The 20,465-nt window shown below is 46.2% G+C and overlaps 1 protein-coding gene across 1 annotated transcript in view; it reads right to left on the bottom strand.

Moving 5' to 3' along the window:
• Window positions 1-20,465, bottom strand: part of LOC138510506 (alpha-2-macroglobulin-like) — a 1,041,624-nt gene that overhangs the window by 325,428 nt on the left and 695,731 nt on the right. The window contains exon 21 of the mRNA XM_069626208.1: window positions 13,869-13,990. Coding sequence (XP_069482309.1) covers window positions 13,869-13,990 — 122 coding nt within the window. The remainder of the gene's footprint in view (window positions 1-13,868; window positions 13,991-20,465) is intronic.

Here is a 20,465-nt window from a genome sequence, read left to right as displayed (position 1 = left end):
ACACAGGTAGTGGTTGTTCAAGGGGTTTACATGTCATGGATTTCTTAATGGCAGAGATTGTCTCAGCCCCCCCCCCCCAATCCCCCCTCGCCATCATCCCCACTTCAGGCCTTTCCTCCTCCATGGCCAGCACTGCAAAACTACTTGAGAGGGGAATAAGTGGTTTCCTGTTATATACACATGGTACTGACAAACTCTCACCTGCAGCACCCTCCCCAGCCAGTAAAGACTGGTCTGGCACGGGAGGGATTTCATATTGCAAGGTGGGCCCAGAAACAACATCTTTATAGCCATTATATATTTCCACTATATCCCTTGCTAGGAAGCCGGAGGTTACTTTATCAGCTCCAGGCCCGTTCGCTGAGAGCACATTGTTCTTCCTCCATCTTGACCAGGTCTTAAATCAACTTCGTATGGGGACAGAGGATAAAATTATTTTTTCTGAATTACATGAAAAATTGAGAACAGTTCTCTATTTGTAGTCCCTACCTGGGTTTTACACAGGCCTTTACCATCCTCGTTAGTTTCAATCACAGCACAGTTAGAACTCATTTTCTTAAATTTAGTTACTTGATTTGCTTTTTCCAAGGCTCTAATTTACTCAATAGATTTTACCCTCCCGGGTGATTTTTCAGTCTCTATAATGTCCGTCAACAGCTCTTCGATCTCAGAAATTAAAAGTTTCACATCAGTAATGGGTTGAATCATTTTCAACAACTTGTTGCCTCCACCCTCAGTGGTGATCGCAGATTCTGCTTTTCATTTGGTCATAACATGTGGTCCACTCTCCTTTTAGCCGACAATCCTTTTGGTCTATTGCACTTGGATGTAGAGTGCTTGCTAGCTGAAGGCTAAAGCAGCCGCTTCCCTCATTCAACCCTGGGCCGGCCGAGGCACGCTCGACCGGTCAAGAGGCAGCCCTAGTCCGCATCCTCCCCCTCGCCTGCACCCAGGTAATGAACTATATACAGACGTGGCTATTGATATTGATATTTTATTTGTATTGCGCTCGTACACGTGTTTCAGAGCGCAACGAGGCAAGGGAGGGGAACAAGGGGGAACAAAACAACAATCTTACTAGGCCCAGAGACATTGAGAACGCGCAAATGCATGGAAGAGGGAAAGGGGAAAGTGCATGATGGGGGGGAAGTGGAAAGTGCTGAGCAAAGGAATAAAAATAAATAAATAAATAAATAAAAAGTAACAAACAGTGGTAGTGCAAGTGCTAGGTTTAAGGCAACAGACAGGGTGTGTCTGATAAGTGCAGAAAAAAAGGTGTGGTTGTAGGGTTACAGATATAGACCCCAGTACAAGGGATTGCCAAGAGGCAGGGTGAGCAGGTACCTGTGCCCGAAAGTCAGAGGATAACCAGATGCAGGATGACAAGACAGAATAGATCAGCAGGGGAGAGGAAGAGCGAAGGCAGAAGCAAAGAGGAAGGTCTTGAGGTGCTTCCAGAACCTCAGATGGTTCTCCTCAAGTTTTAGAGTGGCAGGGAGGCTGTTCTGGAGGGAGGCCCCAGCCAAAGACAGATCTACCCCCTGTTTGTTTCTTTTAAAAACGACTGACCCTGAGGGAATTAGAAGTGGAGGAGTGAAGAGCTTGAGAGGGGAGGTATTTACGGCTGTATAAAATATAGGAATATATAAATTGAATGATGACCAAGTAGAACAGGTGATCAGTTGATGTGCGAATCTTGAAGCATAGCCCGCAGGCCACAGAATATTTTCTCAATTAGCTGAGGCCTGGTGACCAGTCTGAGTAAAATAAAATGTCCTCACTAGGCTTTTCTTTGTTTCCCCCATGAAAAAACACAGTCAGATTAAAAGTTTCAGCAATACAGTGTATCACCTCTGTCGAGTCTGCAGTGTCCATCGTGAATCCAAAGCCGAAACGTGACCTTAGCAGCCAAATGCAAGTAGGCGTGAGGAGTGTGCAGTACTAGAATAGAACAGCAGCAGCAGCACCCCCGTTCCTCGGGCTCCAAGCCTTGCGGACACCTCACATTAGAGACACTGCCCTTCACACACCGGGCTTCACTTAATTGCCTTGTTCAGCGCTGACAATTGATGTCCCTGTGTCAATTCTCTCCCCCTTAAAATTGCTGGATTACTGAAGGCTCTTAAATGCAGTCCGGTTCAATTATATCAATTATGTAGCGACAAATAGCATGTGAGGCTTTTCCAGCCGGACATAGATTGAAAGGCAGACTGTGGTTAAAGGAGTGATGAAATACAAACACGGGTGTGGCAAGGCAGAGATTAATACATTATATTGCTCATCTGGAAACGGAGGCACTACACACTGGTCACACCACTCGGCTCCATTACCAGTAGACACCTGCAAATCCCTCACCCTTGAAAGGTTTGGGCCGCATGCCATTCCTTTTGGGTTGTTGCCTCACCTCTAGAATTCTCTTCCACAGGCCATACACAGCTTTCCACAAATACACTAGGACCTTTTTCTGTAACATCCTGTTAGGGAGTTTTACAAAAGTCCACCAACAGGTAAGACTTTAGAAGACTCACACTTGGGACACAGGGCTCCAACTCTTAATATAGGCCTGAACCACTCAAGTATGCTGGTAGCCATAGCTGAGCAGCCAGGCTTATTTTAGGAGAGAGAAAGGGTTGTAGGTGGTACAAAGAACTTAAAGAGTATATACATAGGCCAAAGCAGGGCCCTCTAAAGCACTTTTTGGGCCGGGGGCCTGGACACCTTTGGGCCCCACTCTACCAGACCAAATAAATTAAGGGATCTAGAATATCTAGTGAACCCCACCCCGTGCCAAAATCACAAAACATAGCTTGATATGCTGCCTCGCAGAGATCAAAAGAAGCATGATAAACTCCCTTTCAGTCTCCTTACCCTCTTATTTCTTGTTGTAATAAGAGTGATAAACAAGTAACATTTGAAAGGCAACATTAGCAGCCTATGACGTTGGTACTTGTGTTCTAGCAAAGGTACAGCAAACATTGAATCAATAGCAGCCACGAGGAAGGTATACCGGACATAGGGCCTCATCACAACTCTGAGCTGGGGGGAAATCCACCGAAAATCTGCGCTATTACCGGCGGCGGGAAATCCGCCAGCGGTATTAGCGCGAAGATTCCTCATTGAGCCCAATGGGAAATGGGGCATTCCCGAATGGGCTCAGTGGGGAATGGGGACTTACATTACATTAGCGCCGGGGAGTTTGGCGGTAGGGCTAATACCGCCCGTGCTAATAGCGTTACCGTTATAGCCCAAGTCGTGATGAGGCCCACAGTATAACTGCAGGACAAAGATTTTATCAGGTTCAGGTTCATAGGCTTTATTTTGACGCAACAAGTCATAAAAGCAACAATTCATAGATACATCATATTCACATTCACATAAAATAATTCATTATAAAACCCATGGTCATCACATGAAAATATGTAGTAATATAAAAACAATACTATAAAAAGGCTCAAATTACGAATACTTTTCAAGACAAGTTAATCATGCTCCTTTCACTTTTTTTATGCAAGCTCTCCATACCCATTTGAGGTAACTGCTGGTCTCAAAGACCGTAGGAGTGTCCGCTGAGTCTAGGCACAAGTCAATAGCTTCAGCAACTGACCTGCAGTTGCGGCTCAGGAATAGAGGTTTCAGAAATCGTTTCCTTAAGGCCAAAGAGGCAAGGCACAGCAATATTATGTGTTGTACGTCCTCTTTTGGATCCTTGCATAACAAGCACGGTGAAGGAACAGCAATATCCCACCTGTGCAACAAATCGGGTGTCGGCAATATCCCCAAACTAAATTTTACATACAAAGATCTTTCAAATGTTGAGGGAATATAATCTAGGTATTCTTCAGAGCCAACCTGGTTTTTAATGGTAAGATAATGAACTAAGGTTACAGAGGCTTGGGAACTAACACATTATCGTGCTCCACCTTAACCAAAGCCGCCCTCTTTACCAAAGCACTAGACGCTAGAGTTAGAGCACTAGGGTTATGCCAATATTCCTCGAGCCCCAGGTCCCTCAACAGAGTCTTGGCATGCTTGAATCATCTCAGTGAGCTGCCCCCTTGTTCAGCCAAAACATCTCGTAGTGCCTCTCTAAATACCAAGAGATTTCCATTGGTCTACAAATGGACGCAATAAAGCACTTGTCTCCATTGACAGATTGAAAGAATCCCTTGCATGTCTGTCTCTAAGAGGACTAGAATAATTCGCGCGGAAGCTGGGAGCCCCTATGTATTAAAAAAATGTATTCTCCACCACTGCTAGGGGGTGGCAATTCATCTGGCCCCATACACTGCAGTCTGCCTTGCTTGTGCTCGATATGCCCCAAGAGAGACACATACAGCCCCATTGCCATGTTCGCTCAGAAATCTGGCAAGGGCCCCACTATACATTGCCAGAGTTATTTTTACCTTCTCCAGATGCGATGCCCACCCACAGGACCCAATGACTCACACCCACCCCCAGGTAGAATTTTGCCATCGTCCAATGCCAGCCCAATGCCTTTCTTTCTCCTTCTAGTCATCGTATTAAAAATCATGAACTTGTTTTTACTGATGTTAAGCGATAGCTCATTTTCCCTCAAGAAGGAGATGAATATCAACAGCTGCTTGCGGACGTCCGAAGGTGTTAAGGATGATAGGACCGCGTCGACTGAAAACCGCAGGATCAGGTTTTTTTTCGGCAGCCAGAGATGGGGCCTCTGTGTGGAGACCCAAGAGCTCCCTCATGACACCAAAGGCTTTGGTGAGTTGTGCTCAGCCCTACACGAAAGCCCGCCAGACGGTGGTCAATGATCTTGTTGCTTTCCTATTCAGTCAGATGGTATAGGAGTGCCCAGGCAAACGTTTTTCCTCCAGCATCCAGTAGAGAGATTGGTCTAAAATTAGCCGGATCATCACGTGAGCCCTTCTTGTGGATTATGACCAATTCGGCACACCTCCAGGATCCCGGTACCATCCCTACACTCAATATTGAGTTGAAGAGTTTGATCAAATAAGGAACCCAGAGCATGAGCTTGTTCCTATAAAAATCAATGGGAACCCTATCTGGGCCTCGAGCCTTAACCAATGTATTGCCTAAAAGAGCCTTCTTCACCTCTTCACTGGATAATACCAACAGAGCAGTGCTACTATCCTCCTCCTTTCCTGCACCAGATCCCATAGAGTTATCCCCTATGCATGCCCTCCCCTCTGCAGAGTACAAGCTGCAATAGTAGTCAACCCAGATCTGCTCGGGTATGCTCCCTGCAGAACATTGGCTCCAGATCCACGGCCTGCCCCATAAATGCCCAGAAACCCTTTCAGTCCTCTCTTCCTATGGCTTGCAGCAGCGACTTCCAGATGCCCTCATACCAACCCTTCTTCTTTTCCCTCAGTAATCTATGGTACTTCATCCTGGCCGACCTCAAATCTACCCCCCTTCCTAGGGAGAGGAAGCTTAGCCGTCACTACCAGCCGGCCCTTGGACAATTTGCATTCCTTGTCATACCACGGGGTAGCTGTCTCAGTATATCTACGTACAAACAAGAGGGTCCTTGGAGTGTCTCTCTACCGGCCTATATCCCGGTTAGAGTCTCAACCATAGTCTTTAGCTCACCATCCTTTCACAGAAGAGAAATGTCCACAACATATCAGTCTTTTTCTTGCCCAAGGGCAGTCCAGCACCGAAATGCCAGGTAACTCTCTTCCGAACAAGAGTACCAACAGCAACCCCAGACACGTGTTTTCGCCTGGTTGGGCCTCGTCAGTGAGGTGGAGCTGTGACTCTCTATGAACACTGAGCAAGGGTTCCACTTCTGGATTACCATAGTAAGGGTGACAACCCAAAGCTACTTAATATGCACAAATAAGGAGGGTCCTGGGGGTGTCTCTCTCCTGGCCTACATCCCGGGTTAGAGTCACAACCAGAGTCTTTAGCACACCATCCTTTTACAGAAGAGAAATTTACACAACATATCAGTCTTTTTCTTGCCCAAGGGCAGTCCAGCACCGAAATGCCAGGCAACTCTCTTCTGAACAAGAGTACCAACAGTAAACCCAGACGCGTGTATTTCTATGCCCACAGAGTACCAACAGCAAACCCAGACACGTGTATTTCTATGTCCACTTTCCGTGGCTTGGAGAAGCACTGACCCGCCTGCTCCATCACTTTCTCATGCAAGGAGATTACCTGTGCTACATCGCCAGACGGTACCTTTGCAAAGTTCTCAGCAGTTGCATTATAGCCTCATAAGCCGGGGGTAACTCTGCCTCGAGATCCACCTCACCCCACCTCACATTCCTCCTATTTTGCTCCATAATTTCCAAGGGAACCACCACCTTTCCTGGGCAGTAAGGTCTAACAACTTGGGTGGCCCATAAATGTTTGCTCAGCTCTAAGCATAGGGGGCGGTAGTCACACTTGACCCTCTTGAGCACTGAGAATGCTTTTACAAGGCTTCAAGCCTCCAGGAGATAATCAATGTTACTTGTAGCCAGATTGTCATCAAATGTGAAGGCTACTGTTGAGTCACCTGGGAAAAGCCCATTACATGCCCTCAAGTTAACAGATATAAACTGAGTAGCTGTTTCTTCCGCATACTTCTCCTGTCTCAGTGGATAAACTGCATTCAAGAGTCCCAAAACCCAATGGCTGACCTCTTCGTCCACGATTTCACTCATACAGCTCAAATGACCAGGATCTTGAGAGGCCTATGGGAGCGCAATCTCCAATCTGTTACAATGCCTGTAATTCTACCTATTAAGTCCATACCCCTTACAACTGGAGCCTTATTGTAAAAGTTAATCAACAGGATCTTAGAATCGTCCTGTAGTTTGATATGAATCACGAGCAGCTTGCGACATGCTGTTTCGATCCTTGCCACCGACTTAAACAGGGCCACATCTACCCATGTCACCAAACCCCTGCTGGGATGACCCCTCGCCCCCTTACAGACTGGGGAAAAGAAAGTGGCAACACCTTGAATATGTGGAGGCTCTAGGGTGCAAGTTTCCTGTATACAGATCACCCCACAATCTCTGACAAGATTAAGCCAACCGTTGTCAGATAGGTATTTTGTAACCCTTGCAATATTCTAGGAAATGACCCGCACCCCAGGTATGGTCTGCGTCAGCCAATCGCCCATTTGAAAACTCGGATTAGCTTGCAGCACCATGGCATCCTGGTCCATAGTGAGAGCGAGTCGAACAGGGCTCTCTCCTCGCCCGGGGCACCCGGTCCATCATTTCCTGGTCAACTGCTCATGGCTCCCACTGAGATGGAGCAGTCTATATTGGATCCCCACCTCCCTGGAGCCGTTGTGCCCTCGGCTCCCTATATGATGATCAACGCCTGCTATCAGGCTAGCGCCTCTTTCGAGATTGCACCTGGTCTGGGTATGGGTGCCTGCCAGTCCATCAGTCCTTCCTCATACAGACCGAAATCCTCCTGGGCATCTCACATCGTAACCATAGTGCCATACTGGCAGAGATATTTTTAGGCAAATTCTTAGCTCATTCGGAGGAAGGGATTGCTGTTCCATTTCCAGGATTACCTGGACAAGCAATGGATCTTTCATTGAGATCTCTGTAGCATCCTTATCTCGTGGACCCACACGCCTCTTGTAGCGTAAGATATCACTGTGAATGACTGACAAACAGCCTCTCTTGGCCCTCAGACAATGGATGGCCTTATTGGACAGGCTGTCCCCCTGTTCATGACCACTCACCAACCTCTTTGGCACATTCATGAGGTAGAGGCAGTGTCGGTTAGCATTATTCACAGAGCTAGCACTTGGGGTGGTGGGGGGGATGTTGCCCTCTCAGACTCCCACCTCGTGTTCTCTCCCATCCCGCCGCTCTGAGCACTCTGGGCAACCAAATCTACAACAGGCCTTGCAGAGGAACCAGATTGTACCCCTGGCTTTACAACCCCTCCACCCCACCTGATAGAGAGGGCTCCCACCTGGGCTTCCACTACCAGCCCCTTGGTAGAGGGGACCCAGGCCATCAAGTCCTCGACCAATTTTGCCAGTCTTTGGTGATCACTTTTAAGCTCTACATTCTCCTTCTTCAAGATCAACATACATTTGAGGGCACACGTACAAGCATCACATCCCCCTGCACCCTGTAGACTAGGACCGACTAAACCCAGTCCGAGATCACCCAGGATCAAGGTGGATGTTTCTGGAGGGGCGCAATCTTCTACTGCATGATCCTCCAAAACTATGGGCATGGGTTCAGGGCTGAATTCCATGCCCGGTCCGAGATTGGGTAGGGGCTTGAAACTATTACTCACATCCATCCCCATGGAGTAACAGGGAATATTCCTTCGCTTTTTGACCTCCTATGGGTCTTCCACTGGGGAAGCCACAACCTCCACTGTGATATTATAGTGAAGCCCTTCCAATCCACCCACAGTGCTTTGGACCCCGATAACCCGGGAGAATTCTACCCACATCAACAAGGGCCCCACGCTAACCTTAGGTTGCCCCAAAGTATCCTTAACCAGGACTCGCATGTCATCTAGACTCAATTTGATCTTGGGTCCCACCCTCTTCTTTGGCAACTCTAATGCCCCCCCACAGCCGTCCATACAGATTATTTCAATATTCTCCATGCACAATTTCGTTCGTTGGAGGGAGCTCTCCTGCCATTAGAACCCTTTCTTTTTGGGTTTGTTTACCTCTTCCCAACTGTTGTTACTGGGGTCAATCTCATTGAGAAACCCAGGAGGATAGCTCAGCGGCAGCGTGCTCGACTTGGAAACAAGACGACACGGAGCAACACAGGTTCGATCCCTGGGTAGGCGCTTAGAAACCTCTGGGTATTAAGCGCGTTATAAATAACCTATCATGTCATAACCCCTCTATTTGGTTTATCATGGCATTTACTTTGTCAATTCTTCCTAAATAGTTAGAGGTGCGCTTCCTAGCAGAACCAGTTAGAGGGGGGCTCTGAGCCTTCCTTTTAGACATGATTGTGAGGTTGAATAAAGTGCAATAGTACACCCACAATAAGTGTTACGGACCACCAATGTAAAACTTTGTAGCACAGAGATAGGATAAAAAAGCAAAGATAAAAAAGCAAGAGATTTACAGTACCATGTAACACAATAACCTGCAATAGAATGGCAGAGGAGACCTCTGGTCCCACTCACAGGTCGCAAAATTACAAATCACAGTTGGAATCACAGTGCGTCCTTTACCCAATGCAATTCGAATTTAAACACTTATAAAAACACTTATAAAATGCTTCTAAAACGTATAGTGTTTCTACAGCCTGAAACGTGAATAAAACAGAATGCTAGGAAAAATATAAAAAATGTTAAGAATGACCGGGCTGCTACATCAGTCCACTTCGTGGGGTCTCCGGGTCTCTCAGTCTGTTGAGATCCAGGAAAAAAAAAAAAAAACTACACCACTCAGCAGACTCCAACTCCAATTCCCTCTGGCTGTCTGTCGGCCAAAATAGCGTGATTCCCGAGGCATTCTCAGAAAAAAGGCCCCTTGGCCTCGAGCTGTACGTAGAAAGAGGCCCACAGAATCTAGACGGACCACCAGATAAAAGGTTGATAAAAGGTTGAGAGGAGAGTCACTGAGCGAGGTACGCCGAAGGCTTAAGGGACTGCCTTCATCCGTCTCCTCTTCCTCGCTCTCGTGCTCCCCTCCGGCAAGGCTCTAGCAAGGCTTCCTGTCACCTCTCAGAAGCTCAGAGCAACTTGCGGGTCACGGCCCACAAAACTTAGCAGTAGCGTGTACAAACACGTAACCAGTTATTCCCTCAATCGGTCCCCTGAGCACTTATGAGGGCAGGCTAATTCACCAATAGTCGCTAATAATCTCAGTGACACTGACACTATTTGGTCAGTGAGCGAATAGACATGTAGCTACTCAAGGCCCTCTGGCGCGTACGGTGTGGGGCTAGCAGCCCTGCTGAGTGATAAAAAAGAAAAGAAGAAGCAGGCGAGTGGCAGCGGTTACTTCACCTCACGAAGCAAGACTGTTAGAGCCAGTAGACTAGCACTCCCGACGCTCGTGGAACTCCCTGACGAGAGTCAAACTCCCGCACCCTTTTGCTCCTGTGGGCTTCGGCCCACCGTGAGACTGCTGGTGATTATGTTGGCGGGGGTGTGTGGCCAAAAACGACTGCTCCTCCTGCCTCCAGGTGAACTCCTGCACAATTTGCTCCCGTGGACACAGATTTTATGACACAGGTGCACATAATCCAGAATAGTCACACGACTCAGATTAGCTGCCTCACAGACAGCAAAAGTGCTCAATCATGGATACACTCGACTAATGGGAAGCAAGGAGAAAGCTACACACCATAGCACAGAGAGTGGAGGATGATTTGAAGATACCAGGAAGGTGTCTGTATCCAGACAGACTGAGAGTAGAAGTGAGACATGGTTTTCAAGCAGTGTTGCCATTAGAAAACAAATAAACAAGTGGCTCTGAGGTGTAATATATCAATGCTCGCTATTATTATAGAGGAAGCAACACTTTAAAAAAGACTCACTCATGGTTTAACTCGTTATATAAAGATCATACACTGAACACAAAATCACTCTGAAGGGCTGACAATTTTAAAAGGTTTATGGACTTGCTATTTTGACAGTGAGGAAATACAAGATTAAATGAGATACCCAGGATCCCACATTAGTTACCAGGCAAAGCTGGGATTCCCACCCACTCTGCAATTTCTGAATTTTACCACTTTCTTCTTCAGTTCTTACCCTGAACTAAAATAATCCCATTTTACAGAAATGACTTGGAAAATATGCAAATCACATAACCCAATTTAAACATTTTCTTAAAATAAAACGTTAGAGAAGCATATTATGCAAAATGGGAACGATTCTAGCTTCATTGTCTCCATCATCAAGGGAATTATTTAAGTACCAGCAGACTAATTAATGTGATCATATAGATTTCTCTTTTGTATTTTAAAGCTTTAAATACACACCAAAGACAGGCTTGTGCAATGGTATTTAAAAAGTCCAGAAAAACCTTTGAATTGTACAAAACAAATCAAACCGTTTCGTTGTCACATAAGCAGACCTTAAAATATGCTTGCCAGAGCCTGCAATATCTGTTCTGTTCTCTTCTGCCTAGAGTTCCTTCCACTCAAATGGCCTAAATAATAGTAACGATCAGGTAATTGGCTTAACAATGCCACCAGTATGTGAGAAGGCAAACCTTTTCATAGGAGACACCAGCGTACTGTCAGTGATATAAGGCCCACGATCGCTGTATTGTCTGCTGGCAAAGCAAAGGATCCAAGCATGAACACTTTGTTTCCACAGTCTTGAATTTGGATACATAAACACCTCTCTGGACTAACACTTCATTGTCGTCAATGGAGATGCCTGCCTAGGTTTTACAACTCCCCATCTAAACAAACCAATTTCTAGACCTTCACCATACTGACACTATGTTCGTTTCTATAGCAGCCACTATGGTGCAGGTACATTGGTGCTGATAACAACTGGAGTGGTAAAAACAAAGTACATATACATGCAGGCTTAACAACTTCATACATTGGAAACGCTGAGTCAGCCATGCTGGAAATTGATCTTGTATTGTAATCTTGCATATGAAAGAAGATCATTGCAATGAGTGCTTTACACACTAAGCTATCCTCTCAACCATCGGTGCACTCAAATTGATCAATATCCATTTCAACTTTGGCTATTGCACATGATCAATTTAATCCCCACAGAAAGGTGAGCATGCACAGGTGTTGTGCCACGCAAACTATGTATACCACAGTGAACATAGCATTACAGGATAAAAGATCAGATCACAATGTACTTGTCAACAACAGACGGGCAATAGGTTTAGAGCCTGAACAGCACACCATTTAAATTCTCAATGGGTGATATTTAATTTTGGTGACTAATGGGAACTTACTTTTATTTTAATAAGGTTGCCTTCTGTGGGCCCCCTCCAAGGTTGGGGCCCCTTTTGCCCTCCCATCAAGACGTCTCTGGGCCAAAGAAACACTGACACGCTAAAGTTATATAAAAAATGGTTCCTTACGTACATACACTAAGATAAGTAATTGTTCAGTAAGGTAAGTACTATAACACAATACGTAACTTAGAAAAGCCAATGCATTATTCGCAGTAAGTAAACCACTTTGTAATACTTTTTAGAATGGCAGTATGCAATTCAAAGGTAAGTTAGACTTTTGTAATAACTTTTCAGAATATCTGTTTGAGAAAAAGTAAATGAAATTAAACCAACACAAGGTAAATAAATACTTTGCAATAATTTCACAGAGGCCTAAGACTTTAGAAGTCCACCCCTAACTAGTTACGATTGTCTCACAGTCAGTGTGGTGGGCAAAACAGGTAATGCACAGCTGTAGAAAGTTCAAACATTTCAGGGGAAGTCTTCTCTTGCAAGTAAGTGACAGTCTTTATTGAAAAAAAGAGTCAGGGACTGCGGAGAAGGCTCCCTGTAGGTACATAGGTGTTTACACAGCAGGAATCTACGGTCGTCTTGAAGTGGCTGCGGACATCTCTCCTCTTCTTCCTCACCGATTCTTCTGTTCCAGAGGTCAGTTTGTCTTCAGCCTCAGCATCTATGCCTTTTATGCAGGAACCCAGCCAATCAGCACCGATGCACCATGCAAACCCTGGGTGGTGGATTTCAGGACAGCCAGACCCCCAGTTGGAATTGGTTCCAAGCAGGCACACCAGAAGACAAAGAACAACAGGGTTTCTGAGTCCTCCCTCATTTCCTGTCCTCACAGACACACCGGAGCATTGGCGGACTTCACAAAAGATTCTCGCTGAAGACAAAAGTCAAACCAAGACCTACCCCACCCAGCATGGCAGAAGAAGGAACAATAAGGAACAAGCAAACAAGAGATGGCGAAAAAAGAATACAGCCACCATTTCGGTTAATATGGACCCTTCTGCGCAATACTGTGGCCGTACAGCCTGGAAGTAAACATTGCAAAAAACGTAGGTAGGATAAAACCATTGCCACTAGCCACAGAGAGTGATTTGTGATGCAAAAGTCCAAATACAGATGTCATAAAATTTGGAGGAGAGTATAATTCTAAGAAAAATGTATGAAAAGAAATACAAAGTATCCTATAAGATAGGGTAAAAGAATAAGTCAGTGTGAAAAAGGTTCCACTCACTCGGGGAACAAACCAAAAGCATCTAGTAGTCGAGCAAAATGTGCTGGGGGACTCATATGTAGAGGAGATTGTGCATGAATGAAAATCTACCCTAACACATCCCACACCCTTTTCTGAAATTCCCACCCTCGGTTTTGCACGACCAAAGTGCTGACGTATGCATGCTGCTCTCTACAAATCACTCAACTCTGAGAAATGTAACAAAATATATACCAAAAACAACAAAGGCAGGAAAGATAAACAATGCTAGAAAGGAGCTTGAGAACATTCGAGATGCGAGCAGGAAGTGATGAACTAATGAAGTAAAGGTGAAATGCGCAACTCTGCCAGTGGCATCAGCACATAGACCATTATCTCAACAGTGACACAACAGCCCGATGCATTGGGTGCATGTATTTTCAACAGTATAGATTAACTATATTTGCAATATGCATAATAAAAGCTCTACCCAAAATAAGGTTGTTATTGTGGCAAGGTGTTGGTTTTAATGTGCAGAGCGCTTTTCATAATTTGGTGCATTAGGAAATTGATATTATATGCACTGGTTGGCAGCAATAATACGTTAACTCTCAAAGATGAGTAAGGAGCAATGGTATAATTCATGTGTGGCTACTCGAATCACTGAAAAGAATTGAAAATATTCGGGAAAGCACAAAGGTAAGACATGTCAGCCTATCTTTTCAAACATGCAAAACCTGGCATATGGCCTTGCATTTTCTAAGGGTTCACCTTAGCACCTACCTCAACCAGTAGAGGTCTGATGACTGTATCCTTGCGCCCCTGCTCTAGGGCCATAGGAAGCTCGTTGCCACAAAGGCCCCCCTCCTGCATGGCCTCAGCGCTCACTGTGAAATTCAGCTCACCTGAAACAAAAGGAGCACATGTACATGATAAGTCATTAGTCATAAGCAGGCGCTCTGAAACAGAGGCCCTGCATTCCTTTTATTTCCCTGCATGGCTTGCGTTTGTGTTTTGGCTTTTCCTTCCCAAGACCTCATCTTTAGGACTCCACAAGACATCAGTGTCCGGTGTGAGCCCCCAGGACCTATTTCTCTACAGGAAAGTAACCCCACCTGGCTGTCTCTGAGAAGTCCACTCTGACTGTTGGCAGTTGTTATCTGCTTCTGGCTGTACTCCAGTGTTCTGCCTCCCTTGTGTCCCTTCTAAAAAACGGTGGGAAAGTCCTGCAGTTGGTCATTGTTCCCATGGATACGGTGTGAGAAACAGGGGCCTGCAGCCTGCATGGACCTAATTTCACTAAAAGGCCAGGGGTAGCGGGAGTGACATTGCACAACCCTTGACCTCTTTTGACATCACAGGAAGGGATGTCATTTGACCCCACCCCGAAGTGAAATCACGGCAAGGGATGGAACACAACCTTTCACCCCTTGACAAAATAGGAAGTGGCATCACATAGTACCAAAAATATGATTACGATATCACTGCAAACTGATATACGTTTCATACAAGAATGGATCACCATATGTATCGTTAATATCAGTGTGTATAGGCCCATATTACCAAATCACTGTGAATGCAAGCAGCCGTCCAAGGCCAAAAGATAATGATGTGTTATTATATAGCACTTAAGCTTAAGCGCTTCATATAGAACCAATATACATACAATATCACCCAACCTGTGTTGGTACTCATTTATCAAGCTCAGCAGGATGAAAGGCTGAGTTGACCACAGCCCACGAGCCTCAATTTAAGAAACCTTTTTTGTAATTATTGTTAGGGGTGGCAAGGGAGACCACAGGGATAGCATGCGGGACCTGGGGAGACATCAGGAGTCGCAGGTGCGACCCCGGCAACCCCTAAATGATATCCATGGGGGCCTGCCTGGTGCAAGTAAAAAACAGATCCCGTCAATATGACTGCGATGTCTGGAGTCTTAAGTGAATCCAGGACAAGAGAGTTTGCTTAGGAAAAAAAGCCTTCAAAACATGAATGTTACAGTCGCCACTGAACAGCAAAATGTGTGACTAGATTAGGATCTAGCGGCCCACCTGTGCTACGTCCCTTGGGTTCAACATCGACAGACACCTCACGTTCAAACAGCACATAGCAAGGAAGACACAAAAACGGCATGGTACCAACTTTTTCTCCTGCGGAAAAGCAAGCCCTTCATCCCAGAAAATAACTTCAGATCCGCTGTCCAAGCCTTGATCCTCTTCCACTTGGATGGTGGCAATTCCCTTTTGGAAGGCCTTCTGGCGAAAACCTTGGCACCCTTGACATGTATCGTGTGATGAGGTTTGGGGTGATGTGGTCAAATTTGGTAACTGCACTGGCTCCCACTGCAAGCCTGTATCATCTTCAAATCCTGTTACATCATCTACAAGGCTGTCATCCTGAAGTACCCAAGCTACCTCACTGAGAAACTCAGCATCTCCAGAGGCCTGTGATCCGCTAGAAGTAAGGAAATGTACAGGCTTGAATTACGACGGTGCAGGAAAGCAAGACTAAGAACACAGGCCTTCTCTGTCTATGCTCAAAGACTCTGGAACCTCCTCCCGTCAACGTCAGACTTGCCCCATCACTTCTACAGTTCAGGAAAGAGCTCAAGACCTTCATTTCCAAGGAATGGGTCCTCATTAATGCATAGGGCCACAAACTGTGCACTTCCCACCCTACATGAGACACAGTGACCTGCTCCCCACTGCCCCCCCCAGTTGCATGTAGATCCATTGCTGCCAATTGCCCACCCTCACGTGTTTTCTCCCTGCTCCTTTTTTCCCTGCTTCTCTCATTGTGTTCTGACCCCTATGATTGTAAAGTGCTCCATTGCTTACTAAAGCTAGGTCTGCGCTCAATAAATATCCTCCTAATAATAATAGGATCCAGGGCCTTACACTTACTTCAATGTTCCATAAATATTGAGGGCCTGCCAAGGAATTTTGGAATTACATTGGAGATGGTGTCTGACTTGTAAATGGAGTGATACAACCTGCTTTGGAACCAGCTGGCCCCTCTTAAATCCTCCTGACAGCCAAGCCCCACTCTGTACTTTGAGGAAGCAGACTTCCATTTTACAGAGTGAGGCCATGATCCGTGCTCACTTCCATTGCATCTCTAGGACCAGCCAGGATACATGGAATCTCATCAGCTCAGGTCAAAGAAGTGATCCTGCTCAGATGAGCATCAGTTGACAGAGCACAAGATATGCAAATGCCAAGTAATAAGATCCTTGGCCATGTTTTAGATCTTGATCATCTGGGAGTAGCTATGTACAAGTGGAAACTTAGCCATTAATATCCAGAAATCCAAAATGATGAAGATTGGCAAAGAAAAGCTTAGCAAGAGATTTATGGTAAACAAACAAAACATAGGGATAGTGCAGGCTTATTACCATCTGGGAATCTGCTGCTGTTCTTATTTGTCATGGCTGGTGCCTTTGAAGTGAACAGAGACCCTAATGTGTTGGTATATTAGTGCACTGCAGAGCTTACATCGTTGAGTGGCAGAATGCTCTGTGACATCAGCAGTACTAAACCGGTGGATTAAGTTGTTATGTTATGTCTTTTATACTGAATCAAGTAACCACCATAGTGGTCTCAGAGGACTTAGGCGTACCGATAAATTGACCTGTTGTGTTCCCGCCAGGGGTATCTAGACATTCATCTGTGGAAGAGAAGGGAGCAGGAGAAAGATATGACGATGGGACAGTCATATTAGGTTTCACAGACAAAAGGATAACTTCCACAGTGACCAGAAATAAGATCTATGGTCCTATCGAGAGCATTGCTCCAACATTTTCTGTGAGTGACAAGGCAGGCCCGTGGCTTCATCCATTAGATTGTGTCACAGATGACTCAAGAAATATTCAAGTCTCACAGATAGTTCAAAGGCTTTTATTAGGATTTCAATGGGCCCTATGGCCGTACCTCTCTATCATCTAAAGAAGAACCTCCTCCCTAACCCAGGGGTCCCTAGTCGCAAGGTTAATAGGTATTGATTATTACCCACTATAATGTAGGCTCTGACTTATGCTACAGGTGAAGAAATAAAGGCACGATGCCTTCTCTGCCTAAACTCCCTTGAAGGACTTCCTAGACTGTCGCTACACTGTCCAGTGGTTAGTAATCTAAACGAGTATTGGATTGTGCCTTACAGACATCTGCCTAACCGTCTCCTTTCTATCATGCCTACGTAGTCCTCTCCTCACTTCCTAGATGTTCTTATCTCACTACACTCCTCCCTCCAAGTCAACCCTCTTTCCACTCTTTCTACTCCCAGCTTCTTCCTTCTCTGCCCCTCTCACTTCTAAGCATTGCCTCCACACTTTGATGTTACTACTTTTTCTACAACAATTCTACTCCCTCCTCAAGACCACTAATCTCTCCTCCACACTACTACTCCCACTACTTCACTCAACCTTTCTACTCAAATACCTCCATTTCTCTCACACAGTCACTTCACCTTCACTCCCTACATTCCAATTCCTAAACACTTGCAGCTCTACTTTCTCACACACACTAACAACACAGTACCACTTGCACTCACTAACCAATGCCTCATCTGCTCCCAGAAATTGCCTCCACAATCCACTCCACTGCCCTTCCTCCTGCTGGTCTCTTGGTCTGCCACTTCCTCTGACCTCACCCAAACAACCCACACCTTACTGCTTCCTTTATCTCCCTAAACCTTTGTATGGTGCCATCTTGGGTGTGTTGCTCAGCACCACATGGGATCAGCGAAATTGTCATTTGCAGGTTCAAATTGTACCATGCTCACTGCCACCAATTGATCCAAATGGATTCCTCCAGATCACCAACTCCACTTATCACCTGTGGAGTCCTGCAAGGATCCAGCCTCTCCCCCTTGATCTTCAACCTTAACATGGAATTGCTCAGAACCCTCCTGGCTACACACAACATTCGCATCCACCAATACACAGATGCCACACAGCTCTATAACGAGTTATCTTTCATTGAAGACACCCACAAGTTCACAGCCTGCCTCACATTGATCCAGTTCTGGATGTCCATTGCTTACCTGAAGTTCAACCCCTCCAAGACCAAATCCCTACTGCTGATCATCAACACGAACACCCTGACATCCAGACCTGGCTCACTGCTATGACTATGATGGCTTCACACCTCATGTAACCGACCACCTGTGACAGTCCCTTTGGTTCTACATAAACAGACAACTCTCCTTCCTTCAAGGAGCACATAGCAAGGAAGACACAAATGGCTTGATACCCATTTTCCATCCTGCTGACAATCAAGCCCTCATTCCAACAAACAACTTCAAATGTGGTGATCAAGCCTTGGTCTTCTCCCACCTTGATGGTCGCAATGTCCCCCTGGAAGGCCTTCTGGCGACAGACCCTTGCACGCTGAGATGTGTCTTACATGCTGCACCTCGACTCAGTAAAGGTCTCTGCAAATTTAATTACATCGCCTGACCCTAATTGAACTGCACTTGCTCCCGCTGCAAGCACATATCACCTTCAAATCCTGCTGCATCATCTACAAGGCTATTGCCCTGAAGTCGCAAAAAGCTCAGCATCTACATGGGCCTTCTATCTATCAGAAACAAGGACTTGTGCAGATCTGAGCCCTGCCAGTGCAGGAATGAAATAAACAGAAGATAGGCCTTCTCTGTCTGCTCCCCCAGACTCTGGAACCTCTGCTCCATCAACATCAGACTCACCACTTTTGTGTCAACATTTTAGGAAGGAACTAAGGACCTTTCTCATCAATGCATGGCTCCTCCTTAAGGTCCACACACTGTCATGATGCCTACTCCCGGGAAGCCAGTTCAGGGCCAGCGTCCCCGAAAGCAGACATCATGTCCCCAGGGAGGGACCCAGCAACCCCTTATAGGGGCTCTTTGGACATTGTCCTGGTGCCTTTGGCGCCAGGCTCATAGAAGGCATCAGTCCTAGCACCATAGGCACCAGGCTCATTATGGGAGTGCTTGGATGGACTTACCTGATGCAGATCATGCTGCCGGATCCAGACCTCATTGAGGTTTGAAAGGGACTATTTTACCTATGGGACTATTTTACCACTCGGGCGTAGCTGAGGAAGAATACTTACCTGGAACTACTTTGGGGGCTATTTAAACCACGCCCAGACAGCAGCTCACGCTTTGCGTTGTTCTGCATCTAGCAGCTGGACGCTCACCTTGTCTGCTCCTGCATCCTGGCTCCAGCCATGCCCGCCTGCAACCTGGAACACCTGAAAAGCAAGGAAAGGAGAGAAAGGTGAATAATTGAACTTTACCTACCTCCATCCGGAGTCCGGAACCATCACTCCGACGATCCTGAGAAAAGACATTATTTTTAGAAGCGCATCGCTCGCTGCAGCGCCGCGTTCCACTCACCTTCACGAGGCGTCCTCGGGCTCTTCAGCCACCATTGGCACCATCCGTCGCCTTTTAGCACCTAAGGAGAAAAAGAGACAAAACAAAGGTGAGCGAAGGAACAGATTGAGGAAGGCCTGATTCTTCCACCTTAAGACTTACCTGATTTTTGTTGGGACAATCTTTCCACACCTCGGGTCGGCGCCGCTTCTTTGGCACTGCCGTACCCCGGCCCCTAAGGGGAAAAAGAGACAAAACAAAGGTGAGCGAAGGAACAGATCGAGGAAGGCCTGATTCATCCACCTTAAGACTTACCTGATTATTGTTGGGACAATCTTTCCTCACCTCGGGTCGGCGCCGCTTCTTTGGCACTTCCGTACCCCGGCCCCTAAGGGGAAAAAGACACACGCATTAGTGGGTGAAAGCAAGATCACTAAGGGAACCATCCATCAAAAAGACTCACCAGAGTTACCTTCGGCGAATCCATTCCTCTACGCGGATTCTTCATCCTACATCTGAAATAGAGAAAAGGACAACGGACAATTAAGGCTTGAACTTTTGCAACTGAATACTTACGGCCTCATATCGGAAAAGTCAAGCGGAGTTGAATACTCACCAAACCAAAGGAGTGTGAGAGGGGGAAGGAGGGGAATACGACACATTATCCAGCAGACAGTTAATCCCCTTTTCCATCTACAGAAGGATTCTTCTACGGGCCAGACAGGCGAGGTTTGGGGGTCCGGTCCAGTCCGTCTTCCGAGTCCTGCGCATCACCTTAGAAGAGGTCATAGCAGTCCAGAAAAGATCGGCGCCTCCGTGGGAATCAGGTGGGCGTTACACACACACCCTACTTCCCACCTAACCTGAGACTGGGGCATCTGCTCCCCTCTGTTTCCTCCCCTAGTTGCTTGCAGATCTTTTGCTGCCCAATTACCCACCCTCTCCCTCCTCCATTGTTAGCTCAATTGTATTGATCTCTTAAGATCTGCTTCCCTCGCAGTACTTCCACTATGACTTGTAAAG

Source organism: Ambystoma mexicanum, chromosome 6p, assembly GCF_040938575.1.
Source record: "Ambystoma mexicanum isolate Mex_15411 chromosome 6p, UKY_AmexF1_1, whole genome shotgun sequence".
In the NCBI taxonomy this organism is placed as follows: domain Eukaryota; kingdom Metazoa; phylum Chordata; class Amphibia; order Caudata; family Ambystomatidae; genus Ambystoma; species Ambystoma mexicanum.
The sequence above is the reverse complement of the archived record's forward strand: the minus strand, read 5'-3'. Positions and strand labels throughout refer to the sequence as shown.